This window comes from Amphimedon queenslandica, unplaced genomic scaffold (assembly GCF_000090795.2).
Source record: "Amphimedon queenslandica unplaced genomic scaffold, v1.1 AMPQUscaffold_13520, whole genome shotgun sequence".
Lineage (NCBI taxonomy): Eukaryota > Metazoa > Porifera > Demospongiae > Haplosclerida > Niphatidae > Amphimedon > Amphimedon queenslandica.
This window is the reverse complement of record NW_003546244.1, coordinates 393,615-414,740: the sequence shown is the minus strand read 5'-3', so window position 1 is coordinate 414,740 and position 21,126 is coordinate 393,615. Positions and strand designations below refer to the sequence as shown.

The 21,126-nt window shown below is 38.6% G+C and overlaps 7 protein-coding genes across 8 annotated transcripts in view; 3 read left to right on the top strand and 4 right to left on the bottom strand.

The window, feature by feature from the left end:
• The window catches only part of LOC109581247 (uncharacterized), a 16,556-nt gene extending 11,154 nt beyond the window's left edge, over positions 1-5,402 (top strand). For both annotated transcript variants that reach the window (XM_019995199.1, XM_019995205.1), the window contains 4 exons: positions 1,108-1,211; positions 1,470-1,501; positions 1,560-2,166; positions 2,218-5,402. In XM_019995199.1, coding sequence (XP_019850758.1) covers positions 1,108-1,211; positions 1,470-1,501; positions 1,560-2,166; positions 2,218-5,086 — 3,612 coding nt within the window. In that variant the 3' untranslated portion in view covers positions 5,087-5,402. The remainder of the gene's footprint in view (positions 1-1,107; positions 1,212-1,469; positions 1,502-1,559; positions 2,167-2,217) is intronic.
• Positions 5,403-5,442: 40 nt separating this feature from the next.
• Positions 5,443-8,167, bottom strand: LOC105312402 (male-specific lethal 1 homolog). The gene is made up of 7 exons (XM_011405022.2): positions 7,361-8,167; positions 6,694-7,198; positions 6,255-6,402; positions 6,070-6,206; positions 5,787-5,859; positions 5,619-5,734; positions 5,443-5,567 (listed from the first exon to the last, which is right to left on the bottom strand). The coding sequence occupies exons 1-7, from the start codon at positions 8,138-8,140 to the stop codon at positions 5,542-5,544; spliced, it is 1,785 nt and encodes a 594-aa protein (XP_011403324.1). The 5' UTR covers positions 8,141-8,167; the 3' UTR covers positions 5,443-5,541.
• Positions 8,168-8,295: 128 nt separating this feature from the next.
• On the top strand, positions 8,296-10,040 carry LOC100636137 (methyltransferase-like protein 6). Its single transcript, XM_003382654.3, has 5 exons — positions 8,296-8,535; positions 8,633-8,764; positions 8,870-9,043; positions 9,583-9,727; positions 9,826-10,040. The coding sequence occupies exons 1-5, from the start codon at positions 8,317-8,319 to the stop codon at positions 9,987-9,989; spliced, it is 834 nt and encodes a 277-aa protein (XP_003382702.1). The 5' UTR covers positions 8,296-8,316; the 3' UTR covers positions 9,990-10,040.
• Positions 10,041-10,081: 41 nt separating this feature from the next.
• On the bottom strand, positions 10,082-12,057 carry LOC100636011 (EH domain-containing protein 1-like). The gene has a single exon (XM_003382653.2). It carries the CDS (start codon positions 11,939-11,941, stop codon positions 10,196-10,198), a length of 1,746 nt encoding a protein of 581 aa, XP_003382701.2. The 5' UTR covers positions 11,942-12,057; the 3' UTR covers positions 10,082-10,195.
• A 29-nt stretch (positions 12,058-12,086) lies between these two features.
• LOC100635884 (tubulin gamma-1 chain-like) lies at positions 12,087-14,887 on the top strand. Its single transcript, XM_003382652.3, has 14 exons — positions 12,087-12,193; positions 12,253-12,303; positions 12,361-12,476; positions 12,529-12,642; positions 12,704-12,852; positions 13,185-13,311; positions 13,372-13,458; positions 13,536-13,685; positions 13,813-13,866; positions 13,929-14,108; positions 14,153-14,239; positions 14,308-14,429; positions 14,479-14,593; positions 14,704-14,887. The coding sequence occupies exons 1-14, from the start codon at positions 12,145-12,147 to the stop codon at positions 14,722-14,724; spliced, it is 1,422 nt and encodes a 473-aa protein (XP_003382700.2). The 5' UTR covers positions 12,087-12,144; the 3' UTR covers positions 14,725-14,887.
• Positions 14,717-16,943, bottom strand: LOC109581265 (uncharacterized). Its single transcript, XM_019995233.1, has 7 exons — positions 16,747-16,943; positions 16,483-16,698; positions 16,307-16,421; positions 16,172-16,256; positions 15,993-16,124; positions 15,811-15,921; positions 14,717-15,464 (listed from the first exon to the last, which is right to left on the bottom strand). The coding sequence occupies exons 1-7, from the start codon at positions 16,926-16,928 to the stop codon at positions 14,875-14,877; spliced, it is 1,431 nt and encodes a 476-aa protein (XP_019850792.1). The 5' UTR covers positions 16,929-16,943; the 3' UTR covers positions 14,717-14,874.
• A 70-nt stretch (positions 16,944-17,013) lies between these two features.
• LOC105312393 (integrin alpha-V-like) overlaps positions 17,014-21,126 on the bottom strand; it is a 7,164-nt gene continuing 3,051 nt past the window's right edge. Inside the window, exons 12-29 of the mRNA XM_019995211.1 lie at positions 20,873-20,954; positions 20,671-20,818; positions 20,008-20,066; positions 19,805-19,953; positions 19,543-19,695; positions 19,404-19,489; positions 19,151-19,277; positions 19,013-19,108; positions 18,795-18,961; positions 18,581-18,674; positions 18,397-18,525; positions 18,226-18,348; positions 17,958-18,083; positions 17,803-17,907; positions 17,619-17,744; positions 17,434-17,551; positions 17,325-17,377; positions 17,014-17,276 (exon numbers count right to left, since the gene is read on the bottom strand). Coding sequence (XP_019850770.1) covers positions 17,148-17,276; positions 17,325-17,377; positions 17,434-17,551; positions 17,619-17,744; positions 17,803-17,907; positions 17,958-18,083; positions 18,226-18,348; positions 18,397-18,525; positions 18,581-18,674; positions 18,795-18,961; positions 19,013-19,108; positions 19,151-19,277; positions 19,404-19,489; positions 19,543-19,695; positions 19,805-19,953; positions 20,008-20,066; positions 20,671-20,818; positions 20,873-20,954 — 2,070 coding nt within the window. The 3' untranslated portion in view covers positions 17,014-17,147. The remainder of the gene's footprint in view (positions 17,277-17,324; positions 17,378-17,433; positions 17,552-17,618; positions 17,745-17,802; positions 17,908-17,957; positions 18,084-18,225; positions 18,349-18,396; positions 18,526-18,580; positions 18,675-18,794; positions 18,962-19,012; positions 19,109-19,150; positions 19,278-19,403; positions 19,490-19,542; positions 19,696-19,804; positions 19,954-20,007; positions 20,067-20,670; positions 20,819-20,872; positions 20,955-21,126) is intronic.

Sequence of the window (21,126 nt, the reverse complement as noted above, 5' to 3'; positions counted from 1 at the left end):
CTTTTTTTACACCTTTTTTTAATTTTTTTTACACCTTTTTTTCACACTTTTTTTTCATCTTTTTACATCTTTTTTTTACATCCTTTTTCTTACCTTTTTTCTCATCTTTTTTTACATCTTTTTTACACATTTTTCACATCTTTTTTTTACCTTTTTTTGCAACTTTTTTCATACCTTTTTTCACACCTTTTTTGGAAAAAACCATGGGCTATAGCCCATTTTTTTTGCCCATAAATAAACAAATCTTTTTGAAATAAAAGTGAAGGGAGAGACACACAAATGAACAATATAATAAATAAATAAATAAATAAATAATCTAGGTAGGTTATGATAAATTAAAATTAAATAAATTAAAAGACCATGGGCTATAGCCCATGGTCTTTTCCAAAAAATGGCTCTAAAATCACCCACAATTTTTATTACATTTTCTAATACATATTGATGTCCTTATGCTATGTAGAAAGTTTGAGCTGATTTCAACTTAAAATTTTAAAGTTACGGCCATTTAAAAAAATTGGCCAAATTCTGAAAAATACCCTGTACTATAGCCCATGGTTTTTTCCAAAAAATGGCTCCAAAATTACCCCAAATTTTTATTACATTTTCTAATACATATTGATGTCCTTATGCTATGTAGAAAGTTTGAGCTGATTCTGACTTAAATTTTTCAAGTTATGGCCATTTTAAAGAACAGGCCAATTTCCGAAAATACCCTGTACTGTAGCCCATGGTTTTTCCCAAAAAATGGCTCCGAAATCACTCCCAATTTTTATTACATTTTCTGATGCATATTGATGTCCTTATATACCATCTTTACTGTTACTATTGGACGTTATTATTGTACATTTGTATATGCAATGATCTCATGATAACTCACTGATTCATTGATACGGTTCACCTAGCAGTGAGTGGGAGTCCAACAGGTGTTTGTTATAGTGGGAGTGTGCTACTTAAAATCTCATTACCCACTAGAATACTATAATATTAATCATTGAAATATTTTCATAATGTAATTGCATGTAATTGCAATCAATATTGATGGTAATTGATGAGGATTACTGCTGCATTACTAAACAATTTGTATGTATCATTCTTTATTAATCAAAGGCATCCGGGAGCTCAAAGCCAACTAGTGTTCATTACGATGTCGATTCAAACAGAACATGCAGAGAGCTCTATCTAACTGTCATCGAATACATCAACTTCTACAAGTAAGTCCTGCAATATCAATATTATGTTATTATTATCTTATTATTATTATTAGTATTAGTATTATTGATATTATTGTTATCAAGAATAGATAATGTAGGGAGAGTATCTAACTGTACTATGCTAGCTGTTGAAACAGCTAGCCCATACTGTATTAAAGTCACAAACCGTTTATTCTCTGTACATTATGTACTCTTGTTGTTATTGTTATTTTAAAAAAACAATCTTATTTTTATTATTTGTTTTTGTATATATTATAGAGAATCATTCAAGATGAAGGTTCCTTTAAAAGGTACATAAATCTTCTAATGATTGTCATTGTTAATGATTCATCATCTCTTTTATTCCAGGGCCAACTCAAATTAAAATCCCGTCCTCAGTATCAACAGAAATGCTCTCGCAAGTCTTACTGAAAAGCATAGAGAACGAGGAAGAGAGGAGAGAGAGGGAAAGAGGCAAAGGACAACTCCAACGGTCCCTCAGTCTCCCCCGAGACACCATAAACAAACTATCAACGACAAGCAATCCCCTCAAGCCATCACACCCACTCAATTCTGCACTCCGCCCACTCACCGTAACATCGACAATCGGCCCCTCTGCCCACTCACAAGAGAGGAACGAGGAGGGTGTTTCAGACCCGTCTCCTTTATCAAGCTCTCAGCGTTTGGACTCCGTTGAGTCTGAAGATGACTCCGTACACGACTCATTGTTGGACCTTGCCGATAACCTAGGGGAGGATGAAGACGAAGGAGATGTAGTTCATCTCAAACACGAGAGGAGCAACAGCAACCCTGAGGTATTGATTCATTCAGCTCAGTCCCAGAGTATCGAGGGGTTGGGTAGAAGAGGCACCACTGCTTCCTCTGTATCGCCAGTTGGAGGAGAGGAAGGGACGAGTGCTCAGAAGAAAAAGAACCTTCTCATGCTACAGAAGTGGATGAAAGACCAGCAGAAAAAGTAAGAGGATGCATTTTATATTTTTTTATTCGTTAATTTTTTCTCTCTCAGAGATCTAGATGATTCAGTGACTTCCCCACAGACTGACCCTGATGAGTCAAATGCTACAAAAGCAGAAGCAAACTCGCAGCAATCGACCTCATCATCATCTCTGTCTCCCTCCAACGGGTACAGACTACTCGTCAAAAAAGGAACTCCCTCTCCCCCTCTTCACAAAAGATCCTCCTCTCCATATTACCGACCTAATTCTGCTGCCGCCTCCTCCAGTCACCACATCGAGGACCTTTACTCTATCCCTCGTCCCTCTCCCTCCCCCGGGTTTCTCCGAAGACCACACCCTTTTAGCCGACATCACAGTGCAAGGAGCGAGTTCTTAATTCCCTCTCGTTGCTCTTCTGCATCTCATAATGATTATGATATACCTCGATCTCTTCTTGATCTACGTCCTGTTAGTTCTCAAGGGGTGAGTAGCTTAACGGCAGCTCAATCAGAGAATTCATTGATTGGTCAGACAAGCACATCGGCTCATTCTCTTTCCTCCATACCAGGAGCTATTGGTGGAGTTATTGATCAGATCAATGCCTTGAAAGATGAGTATCCAGACTATGACATACCCAAGCCTCATGTAAAGTCCTACCCTGACTATGATATTCCTAAACCTCACAAGAAATTTAGTACTAAAGAGTCTTCTGAAGTTGAAAGAGGCGATTCCGAGGAAGGGAAAGTGAGGAAGGAAGTGGAAGAGAGAGAGAGTGAGGAGACGGATGGACCAACTCATGCTCTATCATTTGGTGTATTGGATAGTATTATGGCTGGTATAGATGACAATGTTGCTGCAGCTCAACAGAAAACAAGCTCATCTTCACTCCCTTCTCTGATTGATCCAGCAAGCAACGAAAATACTTTCACTAAAGACAAGCCAATTAAGCATATAAGGGAGCATAGCACGCCTATCATTCTTGAAGCAGGAAAGAGAGAGGAAGAGGGAAAAAAGAAAGAGCCTGTGTATGATCACTTAGCTGCTAAAATTGCTCTACAGCAACTGATTGCTGATGGGATTGTTAAGAAAGAGGATGATGGAGGAGCTACAGGGCAAAATCAACAAGTGAAGGAAGCATCTGTAGACTCATTGCAAATTGAAGCAACTCCTCATATAGATGAAAAGACTGAAGCTTTGCCTAATGAAGAGAATAGAAGTACAGGGTCCAAAGTCTCACTCCCAGAGCTGCATGAAGTCCAACCATTAGTAAATGAAGAGAAGAAACCACCATTAAAAGAAGAAGACAGCAAAATGGAAGAGAATAAAATAGAAAAAAGCAAAGCCAAGAAACCTGTTCCTCCTCCTCCTCCTCCTAGCCATTTAGCTGATCTTGCTATGAAACTGGACGATAAAGAAGGAGGAATGAATGAGAAGAAAGACTCTAAAACTCGTCTTCCTAATCTTCCATTTGATCCACAGTTCTTTGCTAGACAGACTGCCCTTGAAAAGGGTAAGACTCCACAAGAACTACCGCCAGAAGTTGCACGTTTTATGTCTTGGGTCAAAACAGGGACTGTTCCTCCTCCCTCTCCTCCCCCCAAACCACCAGGCAGTGCTGTATCACCTTCTAACAGCAAGCGCAATGATAAACTTAAAGTAAAAGATGCCGATGGCTCACTGGAAAAAAAGAAAAAGAAAAGCATTTCGCCCATTATTAAAAGAAAAGTGACACCCCCAGTGAAAGAAAGCAAAGATCAACAACAGTCAAAAACCAAAGAGACAGCCGCTTCACCCAGTAAAGAAGGAGCTATCAAAGATATCAAGACTCCTACGAAACAACCGTTCCAACCAAAGGAGCCTATTTATCATGAAATACCAGATCCTAAAAAGGAATCAGCAAATGCTACTACTCCTGCTGCTGGTGGAGAAACCAATACTCAACCTCATGGAGGACAATCTTTGCAGCAACAGCAGCAGCAGGCACTGAGCTTGAGTGGAGCTGGAGTTAGCAAGAAAGGAGCAGAGAAAGAGAATAAAGGAGTTCCACCAGGAGCTGCTCACTTCAGGAAGGACACATCTCTCCCCATCATTCAAAACACTGGAGGAGTAGATGACTCAGAGCCTCCTGATAGATTTACTGGTAAACGCTCGAAATCATTTAATGCCCGTAGGCCTCTTGAAATAAAACTGCCTCCGCCTACTACAGTAGGAGAGGAGTCCATACCAAACTCTCCGTCCTTTTATACAGGGAATCCTCAAGCAGGAGCAATGCCATCGTCCATTGATCCAGCTGAAGGAGATAAGTCAAAGCTCAAGGAGACCTTGGATCAAATTGATGCCAATAGTCTACCACAGCACCACAATGTTGTGAACTGGGTCCAAGGGGCACAGAGGTTTTGGGAGGACACGGGAGACTCAGGGGATAAGGGACTGTCAAGAGCTAAGAGCATATCAAGGCCTCCACTTCCATCAGCACCTCATAACCGATCACTCTCACTCTCGCACTCTTTTCACAATAAGTCAGGACAGCAACTGGTCAGAGGTCCACCTCTCCAGCAGCAGCAGCAGCAGGCTCCTGGAGGAAGAGGAGGAAAGGATTTCAAAGATCATGTCTACGAAGACCCTGATACCCTGCTTAGCTCATCGCTTAAAGATAGAAAAGCTACAGAGCCACTTCATTTTGCTAGTAACTCACTCCATAAGCAGCAGCAAGGAGGAGGATCGGGAAGAATCCCTACTCATCCTAGCAGTCTACAACACCAAGCTAGTCAGCCTAGTGGACTCCAGTACCACCAAAGCATTGGAGGGATTGAGGGTAAATTCTTTACCACTGGGAGATCAAGAGCCCAGTCTCAAGCTTCTTCATATCTTAGAAGACCTTACATTACAAGAGAGCACAAGTCATCTTCAGGGGGTACTGTATATGCAACTGATGTATGAAAGGACTCTGCTATTTTAGTTCATTGCTATGATTTTATTATTATTATTATCTATTATATTGCTGTTATTATTATCATTATTATAGTGTTCATGATTTTACTTTTATTATCCATTCTATTATTATTATTATTATTATTATTATTACTATTGCTTCAAGTTTTAATCCTCCTCAAGCACTTATTATTATTTGTGTATCCAGAACCAATGTACTAAATTAATATTTAAAAATCCAACAGTATTTTAAATACACGTTCACTTGTATTTATTATAAGGATATTACTTCATTACACTAGATGCAATGTCACAGTGTAGCACCTAATTATAGTGCAATGTGAACAAATCATACTCCTATATCTTCACCAGTTTCTAAACTTGATAATTATCATTGATAATAATAATAATAATAATAATGATAATAATAATAATTATTGCTAAGAGTATATTTTGAAATAGAATCAAGTAACATTGCTGTCTTCGTACACTAGAAAAGAAAATTCAAAATTATGACATTCAAGAACTCAATAGGAAGTACTTGAATTATTATTATTGGAAGCAGCCAGTGAGCCTCCAGATGATGAGCGAGTCCGAGTTTTATTCCTACCCTTGCCAGCAGCAGAGTGAGGGTTAAAATTAGCAAGACGAAAAGTACTGCAAAAAAATAAATAATTAAAAACATGTCATTGATATCACACACATATACCTAGGAGGTACTTTTGGTAAGGGTCTCCCAAAACCAGAGACTACTACAGTCTCTGCCAATTCAATCCCTTCCACTGTAGAAAGAGAAAAAAGGAGACGTAATTCAACAGTAATAATAAAAATTTGGGGGCATTTTAGAGTCAACTTGTTGCAAGATTATTATTATTATAGCCAGCGATGTTATTAAAAAATTGGTACACTTTTCCAAATGTTCACAACTCAAAAATTTACAATTAAAACTGCTCCAAACTTTCTACAACACATCAAACAAAATAGGTACTGACGATCTTCCAGTTTTGGCTGCAGGCTGGTTAGCTTTTCCTTCTTCTTTTCTTGAGTTTGCGGCATCCCTTCCTTCTGCATGTACCTCTTCATAAGTTGATTGTGCTGGTACTGCTCACGAAGTCTCTGTGCATCCCACCTGACAGAGAGAGAAAAAGATGATTCATTGACTCTTACCATCTTTTACCTCTTTCTTCTCTTCTCATCTGCTTCTAGTTTATGGTGTCTCTTAAGAAAAGAATCGTCTGAAGTGTCTTCCTCTACAGAAGCTAAATCAGTGTCACCCTCTCCTCCCTTTGATGACCAATCACTTTTACTCAATGACCAAGTTGGTACTACAAATGAAGAAAGAAATAATTCTTTTCTTATGATTATTATATTCCGAATCTTAAACTCTAATGACAAAATGTACACTATCAACATAAATGCATATGCAACTTTTCCATGCTGAAATTCTAAAAATTTGTATGGGAAAGCTATCAAATTTCATTTCATTGCATAGAATGGATATATTGGAGTCTATCCTAACACAAAACCAAAGTCTGTAGTAAAGTTATTTTAAGTCATAGTCTCATGCATTGCAATAGTAAGAAGCCTCAAGTGGTGGTGTGATTTACTTTGCTTACCTTTAATATCAGGAAGAGACCTTTCTTGGATCTTTCCTTCAACAATAATATCATTAATAATAGTTTTTTCCTCCAAGTTGAGCCCATCATACATTATACTAGTTCTCACGAAAGAGTTTGGCTTGTCGATAGAAGAGAGTCTCAATTTCTTTGATCCCTGCTGTAAGTCCTCATCCTCTTCCTCCTGCTCTCTCTTCCCGTGGGCTCTATGTGACATGACAGCTAAAGAGTTTGTGGTAGGTGCACTCCCAGAGAGTTTTGATGCACGACGACTAGTGATTGGTTCTATCGAAGAACTCCTACTTCTCGACTTTCTAGAGTGACTAGAAGATGTTTCTGATCTTGTCAGACGAGTTACGGAATCAGGTTTTATCCGATGCGTACGACTTGATGTGGGCGTGCTTGGAGATGATATGGTTTCGCCAGAGGCAGCTTCTGTCTTGTCGTGTGAATGTTTTTGTAGAATGCTAAGACGTCTTTCCATTCTCTCCAATCTCGCCTTGAGCTGTAAAAGGAAGAGAGAGACACACAGAAATTGTTGTAAATTGTCATTATCATGCCAATGTGAAGTTTACAAAAAGTACAAAGTGAAAATAACCACAAATTTGATAATTAAAAATGACCCAACAAAAGATAACAAACTGTGGCAACAAAAAACTATTCCTACCTGCTCCTTCTCTCTTAGTATCATGTTACTCTCAGCGTCCTTTAGTTGTACTTGTTCCTGTAGCTCATGAATCATCATCGACTGTAAAGAAATCATTTCTCTGAAATGAGATGATGAAGCCTGAGCTTTCTCACGATCGATTCCCCCAGATTGGTCTCTCCCTCCATCCAGTAACAGACTCCGACGTGTATCCGAGAGCGTTTGACGAACATTCCTTAGCAAAGACCTCGCCTTTGATGAGGAATACTGGGAGGAGTGGGTGGAGATCGAGGCGGAGATATTATTAAATGGTGTCTCTGAGTTCTTGTTTCGTTCTTCTTCTTCTTTTCCCTCAATGGATGAGGCAAGTCTGTGCAAGAATGGAGCTAGCTGTGTGAACTGGGGAAGGGAAGCATAGCTATGCTCCTTGAGAACCAATACGGCTTTCTCAGTCTCTGTAGGCCCGCTGTAGGGATAGAGGAGATCTCTGGAGGACAAAAGGAGTGAAATATGAGGTGGCTCTGTAGGAGGCTCCTCCAGGGAGCCAGGGCCGGACGGGACCGCTTTTGACGGGCAGGAGTTATCCGAGGCGTTTGGTTTGTCGGGATCTCTCTCGCTCATTACTGACGATAAGAAGACCTGTCTTCCTTCTCTCATATGGAAAGAGAAGTCAAGATATGGCGTGGACACGCTTTCAAAAAGCCAAGAAGCTCCCGGCTGTAGTGGTAGCCATTTTTGATTACTCCTGAGGTTTGGTCCTCCTTGTGTGGTGGTTGGACCGGACACCACGTGCTGTGTCATGGCGTTGTGTATTCACTGATATTCATAAACATAACTGATAAAGACAATAAAGAATAGAATAGAAGAGGAGGAGTAGAGGGAGAAGGATAAGAAGAACCAAATTTGATTGCTCTGAACTGGAAGAGAAGAATCTAATCATAAATTAGTTTCTTGAGTTTAAACTATTCATTTTCATCATGTCCTCTTCTGCTGGTGGTAGAGTTCTAACTGAGGAAGAGGCAGAAAGACTATTGGAGAGGGACAAGGATTGTATCAGTGATTTCAAGAGGAACAAGCTTGAGATGGACGCCAAGAAAAACTGGGATCTATTTTACAAGAGAAACTCTACCCATTTCTTCAAGGATCGTCACTGGATTACAAGAGAGTGTCCACAACTACAGAGCATCCTACATGAAGTATATATACATGTTTCAGGGTTGTTGTAATAACTGTAATTGTAATTACATGTATAATGGTTGCTTTGAAGTTAGTAATCACAATTGTATTTAGTAGGTTGATAAACCAGTTCTATTGGAGGTTGGTTGTGGCGTGGGAAATGCTGTCCTTCCATTGTTAGAAGAACACGGGCAGGATATGTTTGTGTATGCATGTGACTTCTCACCAAGAGCCATTGAATATCTTAAGGTATGCTCACTCTTTAATATTGAGAATAAAAGCACTTTCTTAACACGTCTGAGACAATAACTTATGTCATTACCTGTTTTTAAAAAAATTATGTTGCTCTTCTAGTCTGATCCATTATTTGATGAAAGCAAAAACTGCCGAGGGTTTGTCTGTGACGTAACTAAGGATCCTCTCACTCACAATGTACCACCAAACTCTGTGGACATTGCTCTGCTTATATTTGTCCTCTCTGCCATTAGTCCAGAGAAAGTGAAATCTGTTCTTACAAATATCTCAACAGTATGTTATGATAATAATAATTTTGTATCAGGGTTTCTCACAAAGCATGCTAAGTGAGCTAAACAGCATGAGCTTCATGAGCTGAAAAGCACTACAATACAGTACATTGCTTTTGGGCGACTTTAAATTATTGATAAAAATCTAATTTTGATTAGACTCAGCTTAAACTTGCTACACAACATAAGAACATGTATATGTATTAGAAAAATTATAAAAATGGAGAATTCTTTTGTTTTCAATAGTGGCATGTACTATAACAGGGACTGTGGCTTTGAGCAACTTTAAAATTTTTTAAAAATTCAATTTTGATTGGAATCAGCATCAATTACACACAACATAAGTATGTGTGTGTGTACCAGAAACAATAAAGTTGAATAATCTCTTCCAGCGATTAATACCCTGTACTATATAGTATACCAAATTTTGAAGCAACTTGACAAGAATCACTATGCCAAAATCCTATGGGAAACTCTGGTTTATATGCATGCATAGATCATGGGTTTTTTTCTATGTACTGTACGCTTTTTATCATTATATAGGTGCTAAAGATTGATGGAGGATTAGTGTTTTTTAGAGACTATGGTCTGTACGATCATGCCATGCTGAGGTTCTCTAAAGGTCACAAGATATCGGAGAACTTTTATATGCGACAGGACGGGACAAGAGCCTATTATTTCTCTGAAAGTAAATCTTTAATGCCATTCCAAATTGATGCAAGAGCAAAACTAATAGTATTTGAAGGACTCTCCCTTTTTTGATGATGGTGATTGTTTTTTTTGTAGGTGAAGTGAGTGACCTTTTCTCTTCTGCTGGTTTTGATGTTATTGAGAATTCTTATGTCGAGCGTGAAACCGTTAATCATAAAGAGGGCGTGTCAGCCAGACGGATATTTGTACAGGGAAAGTACAAAGTCTCTTCGAAACCAAAGCAAGGAATTAGTCACTGACTTATTTTTAGTATTGGGGAAAAATTAATTTTTTAAAGCACAAAATCATAATGATAATTGTGTCCTTAATCAACAATAATGATAATAATAATAATAATAATAATAATAAAGAATAGAAATCACAGCTTTGTATTAAAATTGCATACAGAGAGAGAGAGATAGAGAAAGTACAGCAATTACTCTATGGTAATCAAATACATGTAGTTTTACTGAATGTACTGATCCAAACCGTGATCTTCATCATAACTATCCATCTTACGTCTCTCTTCTCTCCCACCGTAACTATACTCCCTCCCTCCACCTCCTCCTCCTCCTCCTAGAGAAGCGCCAGGACTATCTTTATTGTACAAGGATCTCTTAGCCGGGGGGACAACCCGTTCAGGAAGGGTCTCTGGTATATCATTACCGGCCAACTTGTGATCAATGAGGAAATAAGCCACAGCAAACTCATCTCTATCAAGCATTCCGTCCCCGTCAATGTCAGAAAGTGTCCATATCCTACGCAATACAGAGTTAGGGAGTTTGGATTTCATCATTTCCTCTCGTGCCACTCCACCCGATATCTTTCCTTGAGCATTGGGTCCTAGTTTTTCAAAAATGGCATCATATCTAGCAGCGTCAGGACTGACTATCCATCCTTCATCGTACGCCGTGTAAGTAGAAGCTTTGGTGAGGTCACGCTTTGTAGAGAAAGGGTCTGACTCGGTGTGTCCAAAAACTCCACCTCGAATCCTCTTGTCTTTTGTAAGCGCTTCCTCTTTAGGTAGCATCTGCATAATACGAGTGAGGTCCTTGGCAAGCATCACATCGACAGAGTCAATGAGTCCAACGTTGAGTTTAGGGAACTTGGTAAAATCATATTCCTCTAGTTGCTGCTGGAGGCGCTTGACCGGAGGGAAGTCACCGACCGGGAGCTGGTAACGTTTCTGAATGGAGTGAAATATGTTGGGGAGGTTCGTAATGAGCTCATCCTTCTTGCTTTGCTTACCAAACAGCGATGGCATCTGGGACCTGAGCTGGTCTAGGATATAAGCGTGGACTTTTGCAAGACGCGCTCTCTTAATCATCTCATTGAGTCTACGAACGGCATTAGAACGAGGGAGGGACTGGATATCGGCAAAGAGGTCCTCCTGCTCTGCTTCAAAGAGCCTCCTATTCTCATCAAACTGGAGCTGCTTGTCCCAGAAGCTACCAATATACACCCTAACAACCTCGGGAGAGTTCACGACTTTTCCCAGCGACCACATAAGAGCACCATAGACCCTCATAAGCTGCTGTGTCGTCACCATGTCAGCCTTGTTAAGGACTATACGTATCTTCTCTTGGTTTCGTTTGATGGTGTGGATGACGCGTTGAAACTCGTCGGATATGTCGAGTTTGTGGGCATCAAAGAGAAGGATTATCATGTCGGCACGATCAGCAAACCACTCAATAACGGCCTCAAAGTCATAGCCGCGATGGACCCGCTGCTTCTCGCCAGATAGGATACCAGGAGTATCAATGAGCGTTATGCTCTCCAAGACGCCACTGGGGAGGCAAGAACCTTCGAAACGACTCAAGAAAGCATTTCCAAATTGCTGGAGAGCCCGGAACTGACGGTTAGGATCAACGGCTAGTGCATTACCTGGGATAGACTGGTCGTGGGGTCCATGCATGAGGGCCATGAATCGATCAGTAGTCGGCTCTGGGCCTATTCTAATGCCAGGAAAATCCCTTTCTAAAAGGTATCGGATGAACGTAGTCTTTCCAGTAGAGTACTGGCCTATCAGGAGGACCATTGGTTTGGCGTCAAAGTCTCCAGCGTTGAGGTACGGGGAATGAAACTCACCATACTTGTACTCTTTCTCTAGTGGGAGGAGCTTTGTTTTGTACATCTCTTTGAGGCCATCTATGACAGTTTGGTAAGTTTTGACCTCATCGTGCCTCTTGTCCTTCCTGAGCCAAGAAAACATGACTGCCTTCTTTTCTTTGTCTTCTTAGCCTTCTCTTTGTGTAATTTGTAAAGGTGACTGTTCCTCTGCTGCTAGCTTGCTGCCAAGTAGGAGACACGCCCATAAATTATCACGTGAAAATCGGATGCTAAAATTGAATGAAAATTATGCTAATTTGCATATGCAATTATCCTTATGATTAGGTGGAGTCAATTGGAGGGAAAATGCCGCGAGAAATCATAACTCTACAACTAGGACAATGCGGGAATCAAAGTACCTCTAAATAATACAATTAATGCATGCCCTCTCTCTCTCTCTCTCTCTCATACTAGTTGGTATGGAGTTTTGGAAGCAACTCTGTGCAGAGCATGGAATTAGTCCAGGTAATGACCACACCCACTACAGCAATGACTATTATTATTATTATTATTATTATTTAGATGGTATTTTGCAAGACTCTGTAGTTGAGGGACTCGACAGAAAAGACGTCTTCTTTTACCAGGCAGATGATGAGCACTACATACCACGGGCTGTATTGCTGGATCTTGAGCCTAGGGTATCTATAAAATCAATAATTGATTTATATTTTATTTTATTTTATTTGATAGGTAATTAATACCATTCAGACCTCTACCTATGGGAAACTATACAATCCTGAGAATATCTACATATCAGAGCATGGGGGTGGAGCCGGGAATAATTGGGGGAGTGGCTATTCACAAGTAATAATTATACATAATAATTAAAACTAGTATTATTCATTGATTGGTTTGTATTGTGTAGGCTGATAAATTAAGTGAGTCGATATTTGACATTCTTGATCGTGAAGCTGATAACAGTGACAGTCTTGAGGGGTTCGTGATATGTCACTCAATATCTGGTGGCACTGGGTCTGGAGTTGGGTCTTATCTATTGGAAAGGATAGGAGACAGGTTTGTACGGGCAGCTGTTGATTTTGAATAACTACTGTACCGCTGTATTCAAATTCTTAGACACATGAGCTAATTCTGATCAAAATTGGTTTTTTAAGAATTTTAAAAGTTACTCAAAATTGGGCCAAAGTCTTTGTACTATAGTACATGGTCTTGGGCCATACTTTGCAATGAGAAAATTCTTTGTTTTATTTTTTTTCTGATGCATTTATACATGTTCTTATGTTGTGTAGAAAGTTTGAGGTGATTCCAAACAAAATTGGATTTTTACGAATTTTTTAAGTTACTCAAAAATTTGGCCATTTTACCTCACGTCTGAATTCTCCCTTTAGATATCCAAAGACATTGGTTCAAACCTACTCTGTGTTTCCTAACATTGGGAGTTTGGGTGATGTAGTTGTCCAACCATACAACTCCATACTTACTCTAAAGAGACTGAGCCTAAATGCTGATTCAGTAGTACGTTACTTGCTCCTCCAATACAACAAAAGGACGTTATATACTTTGTTACTTTTGTAGGTAATTCTTGATAATACTGCACTGAACAGTATAGCAGCCGAGAGGCTTAGGATACCAAACCCAACCTTCTCACAAATCAACCAGCTGGTAACACAATACCTCTCTCTCTCTCTCTCTCTCTGTTATTTCTAGGCTAAGACTAACTTTGTTTTTCTAACGTGTAGGTTTCAACTATAATGGCTGCCAGCACATCGACTCTACGTTACCCTGGATACATGAACAACGATCTGATTGGACTGATAGCATCACTCATACCCACACCACAGCTTCACTTCCTAATGACTGGGTACACACCACTCACCACTGAGTCTCAGGTATGAGAGAGTATGGGAATGAGATTAGTGGTATGGGAATGAGATTAGCGGTATGGGATGGGAATGAATTAGTGTATGGGAATGGGATTAGTGGTATAGGTATGAGAGTATTCCTATGTGTTTATAGGTTGCCAGTATTAGGAAAACTACCGTCCTTGATGTGATGAGGAGACTTTTACAGGTTTGGCTGTACATATGCAACACTTGCCTTCAATTAAAGCATCCCTGCTCTCTTTCTCTTAGCCTAAGAATATCATGGTTTCAACTCCTAAGGAGAGACACGAGGACATTCGTCATTGCTACATATCTATATTGAATATAATCCAAGGGGAGGTGGATCCAACTCAAGTTCATAAGAGCCTCCAGCGAATCAGAGAGAGGAAACTGGCACAATTTATACCTTGGGGACCAGCCAGCATTCAGGTAGAGAGAAGAGAGAGAAAATTGTAATCGTTGACTCTTAATAGGTGGCTTTGTCTAAGAAGCCTCCACACATGCAGTCCGCTCACAGAGTCAGTGGACTAATGCTTGCTAATCACACTGGGATATCAACAGTAATGTTAATCCTTACACTCATCATCATCATCATACTGTACATGCACACACACTCTCTCTCTCTCAGCTCTTCAAGACAGCTTGTAATCAGTTTGACAAGTTGTTCAGTCGGAAGGCTTTCGTCGAACAATTTAAGAAGTTTGAGATCTTTAGCAACGACTCTGAATTATCTGAAATGATAAACTCCAAGTAAGACAGTAGACCTTCTCCTCCCTTTCATTTCTCATCTCCTCCTCAGAGAGGTAGTGATGCGACTGGTTGAAGAGTATCAAGCAGCTACCAGACCTGATTATATAACCTGGGACCCATCACGAGGAGGAGGGAGCAGCTCAGCTGCTGGTGGACTTGAAAAGGTATAGACATTATACTTTTAACAATGTCCCACCTTCCCTCTCTCTCCTTCCCTCCCTCTCCCTCCCTCCCCCCCCCTCTCTCTCTCCATTAATTCACTCAATGGCAGTAGTTTGACTCCAGTAGGAGGTAGCAAAAGATCACTTTCAAAGAAACCCTTAGCAACACTAACAATTGCTAATAAATGATAATAATTATTCAAAGACAAATAAACTGATCAATAGTAGTATACCCACACACACACACTTACACATACAATGTACTTAAAATAACATTCCTATCTTTAGTCTTCATCATCTCTCCCTTCATCTTTGAATGTCACTCTATGTCTCATTGCCCCGCTTGTACTAGTAGTGGTAGCATCAGAGGGGGTACTGCTTATTAGACTAGGGAAAGCCAATTTAGACGAGAAATAGGGAGACTCTATTTGGGCACCTCCCGTTCCAGAACTAGTCACGTCAGAGTCTGAAGGTTTGGGACTCAGTTCAGAGCTGCCATGCTCTTTACTCGTCCCAGGTCCGTCCATGTCCAAATCATCAAAAGAGTCGTGAATTGAAGAATTCTTATCAAAAGGGCTGAGAGAGAGGGTGTCAGAGCGAGTGCGTGACGAGGGTTCATTATCTATGGGAGGGAGTGGGGAGGCACTTGATGTATCGTAAAACTGTTCGTCTGTTCCGGTTGGACTAAACTCTTCGTTGGAAGCCTCTGATATGTTCCCAAGCGACTGGAGAGGCCGGGAGGAGGTGTGTGGGTGATGAGGTCTGGCCTGAGAGAAGGAACTGAGTGTTAGAGAATCGTCTTGTACGTTGTGAAATCCTCCTGGCTGCAGCATTAAGGATGCTCCCATTGAATCCATTACATTGAAATTTGGAGCTAGTAATGAATGAAAAAAAGGAATATGGTACAAGATGATTTAAACTAATATTGGAGAGTGAAAGTTCTGTCAAGAAATTGCTAATTATTTTATTTCAATCTATCCAGCATGCTCAATGACAAAACTCCAATATAAATTTGCTTGTCGTAGAAATTAAAATTTACTCTTTGCTAAATGTAATAGATCATCTTGCACGGTAGTGCATTGTAGATTTACATGAGATGCTAGTAATTGAATAGTTGTACTCTCCTGCTATTAAGTGGAGCCACAGGATATGAAGTGTAAGTTCATACCTTGAGCTAAGGTAGCTCCACCCATTAGCAGGATGTATGAATCATTGCTTACCAAAGGGTGTTAGACTCATGCTAGGATTAAGTGGTGTTTGGTTGCCAGGGGGTACAGGATTAGGTACATCTAACTGATAATCTTTAAACTCGTCATCAGGAAGACGGCGAACTAGACAGAGATAGAGGGTGAGAGAAAGAAAGAAGAAAAGTAAGAGAAATGAAAGTAATGTATTCACATACAATGTCTTTTCATGATTTCATAATAATTTTGAACTTTTTGTGTAAAGATGGGGTAGTTTGTATTAATAGCAGCAGTGAGGGAAGAGATCACACTATAATAAGACAGCACAGGCCAAAGGAGAAGAAGCATAACTAAAATAAAATAAAAAATAGGCATCATTTAGAAGGATTCATCTTACCTATTATATAGACCAGCAATACAAAATCGATAAAGTATCCAAGCAAACATGTCACAAGACCACCGACAAGTAATAGAACTGTTAGCTGTCAAGAAAAACGCACTTAAGATATTGTACAGCTGAGTGTCGGCCTACCATGTATGGCTGCTCCCTGTTCCAGTGTCTCATTGCCAGTTGAACATTGTCTATCCACATTAGAGATATTGCTATCCAAAGACAAACAACTTCAAATTCAGCCACCTCACCTACCCTGAGAAATAAAGAGAGAATGAATGCATACTAATGCGATAGATTATATTATTCAAACTCACTCAAGCTTTTTGGTGTTCTTCATAGCTGCTTTCTCAAAAGACACGTAACTTGTCTGCTCTCTCTTCCTCCTCAGCCTCAATCTCAGTCCAGAGGATTCCTGACCTGGTACGGTCTTGTCTCTAGTTGCTATGACCCAAAAACCATCAACCAGTAGGATCCAAAACAACAAACGTCCCAGGAATGAGAAGCAATTGTCATTAAGATAATAAAGGTTCCTAAAAATTGAAATTTAAAACAGTCCCCCACCTTCTTTCCTTACTGACCAGAAGACAAAGTGTATAGCAGCATAAAGACACGCACTCAGGAATATTTTCCTCAATAGCACGGCCTCTTGCAGTAGTTTAATGCCTTCTTTCATAGGATAGAGTCGGCTGCAGGTTTTCCTATACAGATTCTCCAGTTTTCTCTGGGAGAACTCTTGGGGAGACAACGAGTTAGCTGCCATTTTCTACTTAAGGAGGAAACCGGATGTGTATTAATTAATATCATTCCTATGCGTCACATCCGGTTTAGAAAAATGTATTAATGTAGTTTTTCAGACTTTGAGTATAATAATCAATCAATGTTTCTAATATTTATAATAAATCTGATCTATTATGATTGGGGGATATTGTATTATCTGTTATGCAGTTTTTGTCATTTTAATAATGATAATCGTTCTCAATTATATTTCTGTTTCTAATTCGTCTTCGTCATTAGGCAAACCTCCTGCTACTGCTGCAGCTGCTAAACTCTCAGTTATAGGGCCAAGATCACTGTATCTTGGTGGACGGAGATTGCCATTATCATTATCCTAAGAAATTGAATAAAAGTACTGTTTCAACTACTCCTTTCATCTTACCTTTGCTTCATCATCTTTACTTGCTTTTCTGCTGGAAGGAGCTGCAAAGGACTCTACAATCACAAAAATAACACAATCACTTAACACATCATACAATACCCACACTTACCTAGTGGTGGTATGACTCTAGCACCAAGACTCCCATCAGTTTCCTGGATCTCCCTCCAACGCTTCCGGAGCTCCTCGTTCTTCTTTCTCTTGAAGTATCCGTGACCCACAAATGTGGACTAAACAACAAAAGAAAACAATACAAATTTGAGTAATATATATACTAATAGTATTATTTCTACTCACAATAGAAGCAGCAATGAGTATGAGGAGTGCAACCAATAGACCGACTATGACAGAGAGTGCAAGTATCCACGGATCTACACAGTCCACAATTACTTCTTGCACGCCTAACTGCACGTTGATAAAATTCTAAAAAAGTTTAATAAAAATAAAACAATTTGTGCAAAAATAAATAAAATTAGCTTACTCTGGTTTGAGTGGTGCTTTCATTGGTCAGTATTTCAGGATATTCTGTTGCACTCTCAACTCTAGTAAACACACTGATGTTCTTATCTTCACGAACGGACGGACTCTGTGAATTAAAAGTAATGGACTCTCTCTTTTCTCCTTTCATCTTCTTACCCATAGTGTTGCAAACAATGATATTTGGACAGGTGTGGTCACAGTTGTATCGTCAGAGGATTGAGCTGGAATGTACTCAATGGTACACTGTATTAGACCACAGCTGATCTGATTACCAGGACAGTTCTATTCAAATAATTTTAAAAATAAGAATTCTTTTCTAGCCAGTATAGAATATTTTGTAAAATTATTTAAAATTCATAAAAATACATCTTTTGATCTGAATCAGCTCAAATTTTCTACACATACAAAAATATTTTGTTCTCACTTCAATTTGGACTGGTCCTGTAATATTTGGCAATACAAAGGATGGCATGATTTCTGGAGGCAATAGATCGTAAGGTATAGCACCTCTCTGTCTGCATATGGTGCTGTTAGACCCTATTATGGCCTATGAAAAAAATAATAATGCTAAAAAAATTTTTTTATTACCACTAACCAGTCTGGTGGGGACTAGGTAGGGCCTCCTTTCTCCAAAGACTGTGATTACAGAAGGCCATGTGATAGTTAATAGAGTGCGAGGAATGGGGGAGCCCCTGTCATTAGTCAGTGTATTGGATACTGTGGCCTAGAGAGGAACAGGATAGTAAAGGGGAGGAGAGAGAGAGGAGGGAGGGGTGAACCTGGTAAGTTAAAGTAGGTCCAATGTCACTGAAAGTTGTACTGTTGGTGGTGACTGGAAGACGACGGAATGCTTGAATATTATCACTACTAAAACTGCAAAAATATATATTCAAAATTAAATCTTCCATTACAAATTTTATTCTGTTCATTTTCTTTCACTTTTCCATCTTTTAATCTCTTTTTCCCTCCATCTCTCTCTCTCTCTTATTGAACCTGCTACTTATTCCATAGCTGGCTACAGAACTGGTTGATACTTCAATGTACTCTTCATCCAATGGTTCTGTATGATTACTGCCTTCTATCGAGAAATTAAACTGGAGATTATTCACACCGAGGTCAATTTGACGGACATCAATTCTAAAAAACAACTGCAACGAAACCTAAGAACAGAAAAAAAGATAAAAGAGAAAGTGAGAGAATACAAAGGTTACTATTTCATTAGCTAGTATTGGATTCTTCAACAAGCATCTAATAGTTTGAGTTGAAGGTGTTTCACAGCTTGACACAGCAGAAGCAGTAATGGACTCCTGTGAACACAACAATTAATGATCATCGTGAACTATACTTACTGAGCTGGCAAACTGTATCCCTGGTGGTATGAGTGCTACCAGTGACGGGGCAAGACTGTCCTCCTCTGTCACATTTAGCATAACTTGAACACCAAAAGTGTAAGCAGCTGCCAATGGAACAGTATCCCTAGCATACAAGCACACACAAGCATATTATCGATTGTATTAAATAGACTTAAATTTGTAATATAATTTTTGCCGTATATATAAGATTAATTTAGATCAGCATTACTAGAGAGTATATAGTACATACGTTTCTCCAATGAGTTCAACATCGATCTCATACTCTGGATCACACACTCTATCTGAACCACAGTTTAAAACAAACTCTGGAACAATCTGAAATGGTACAAAAACATTTTTTTCCGATTTGAAAAAAATTCTAGCCTTACCTGTTTTTCAAAGTTGTTTGACTCCTTTTGGTTTAGTATAGGATGAAGTGGTCCTCCATATTGTGTATCCTCTGGAGTGACCAGTGGAAGGAGCGTATCAGGATTATCTACTGAAATGCTTAATGGAAACGGATCAGTGTTTGAGAAATCAGGCTAGAGAAATACAAGAAAGAGTAGAAACAAAGAAACATTATAAAAGAGAAAGTGAACGAGTAGCAGTGAGCTAAACATAATCTAGTCAAGCTTCAAAGCATGCTCTTACCTGGAGCACATAGGTACTAGTGTTTGTGCAGGTTCTACTGCCACTGTTAACACTCAATGTGACTTCACGAGTCACTACATTTGACTCAAGATTATCAGCAAGACCAACACGCCTGGTAACTGGATCAACTGATAGACTGTACTTGAATTCTTATTGCAGCAGATAAAGAGTAAAAATTCATTTGTACTGCTATGTGTACTTACTGAAATTTGGTACATTGCCATGGACAGTAGTAAGAGTAAAGCATGGAGTGATGTTGAAACTAAAATAATAATAATAATAATAATAATAATAATAATAATAATAATAATAATAATAATAATAATAATAATAATAATAATAATAATAATAATAATAATAATAATAATAATAATAATAATAATAATAATAATAATAATAATAATAATAATAATAATAATAATAATAATAATAATAATAATAATAATAATAATAATAATAATAATAATAATAATAATAATAATAATAATAATAATAATAATAATAATAATAATAATAATAATAATAATAATAATAATAATAATAATAATAATAATAATAATAATAATAATAATAATAATAATAATAATAATAATAATAATAATAATAATAATAATAATAATAATAATAATAATAATAATAATAATAAGAGACTGGGGATTAACATCAAAGTTGAGCATATACAGAAGACTGCATTATTGGGATCTGCACGAATTCTGAGGAGACATTTAAATATGTAATTGTGTATCATAGTCTGTTGGTTATGGACTGATACTGAGTTTTGTACCAACTTGTTAGTTGTGATTATATTAAATAATAATAATAATAATAATAATAATCAATATTATCTAGTTCCTACTCAAACTTACCAGACAAGTTCAATGTTGTTAATAATGCAATTCTTTTCAGCATAATTAATGGTCAGGTCGGTCTCCAGTAGCTCAACCTCTACACTAATGATAGGACTGCTTCTGATACTTATCACTTCAGATCCGCTCAAATCCCCAACGCTTAAATCTAGACCAAAAATTAATAATTATTTATTAATAATAAACTTATTGACTGGCGTACCTGGATACCCATTGGCGTCAATGTCCTTACCACCAGCCAGGACCAATCCAAAGCCTTTACCATGAGCTCTACCAGGTACAGCCTAATGAATAGTTGTACTGTAACTATATTTTATAGTATTATAGTTAATATGGATATAAGTTTAATTCAAAATTTTGAGCTCAGCGTTGACTACAGCAGTATCAGCATAAAGGCCCCCATACACTAGGCAACATGCTGCTTGCAACATTTGTGGCTACTTTGATCTTGTAAGC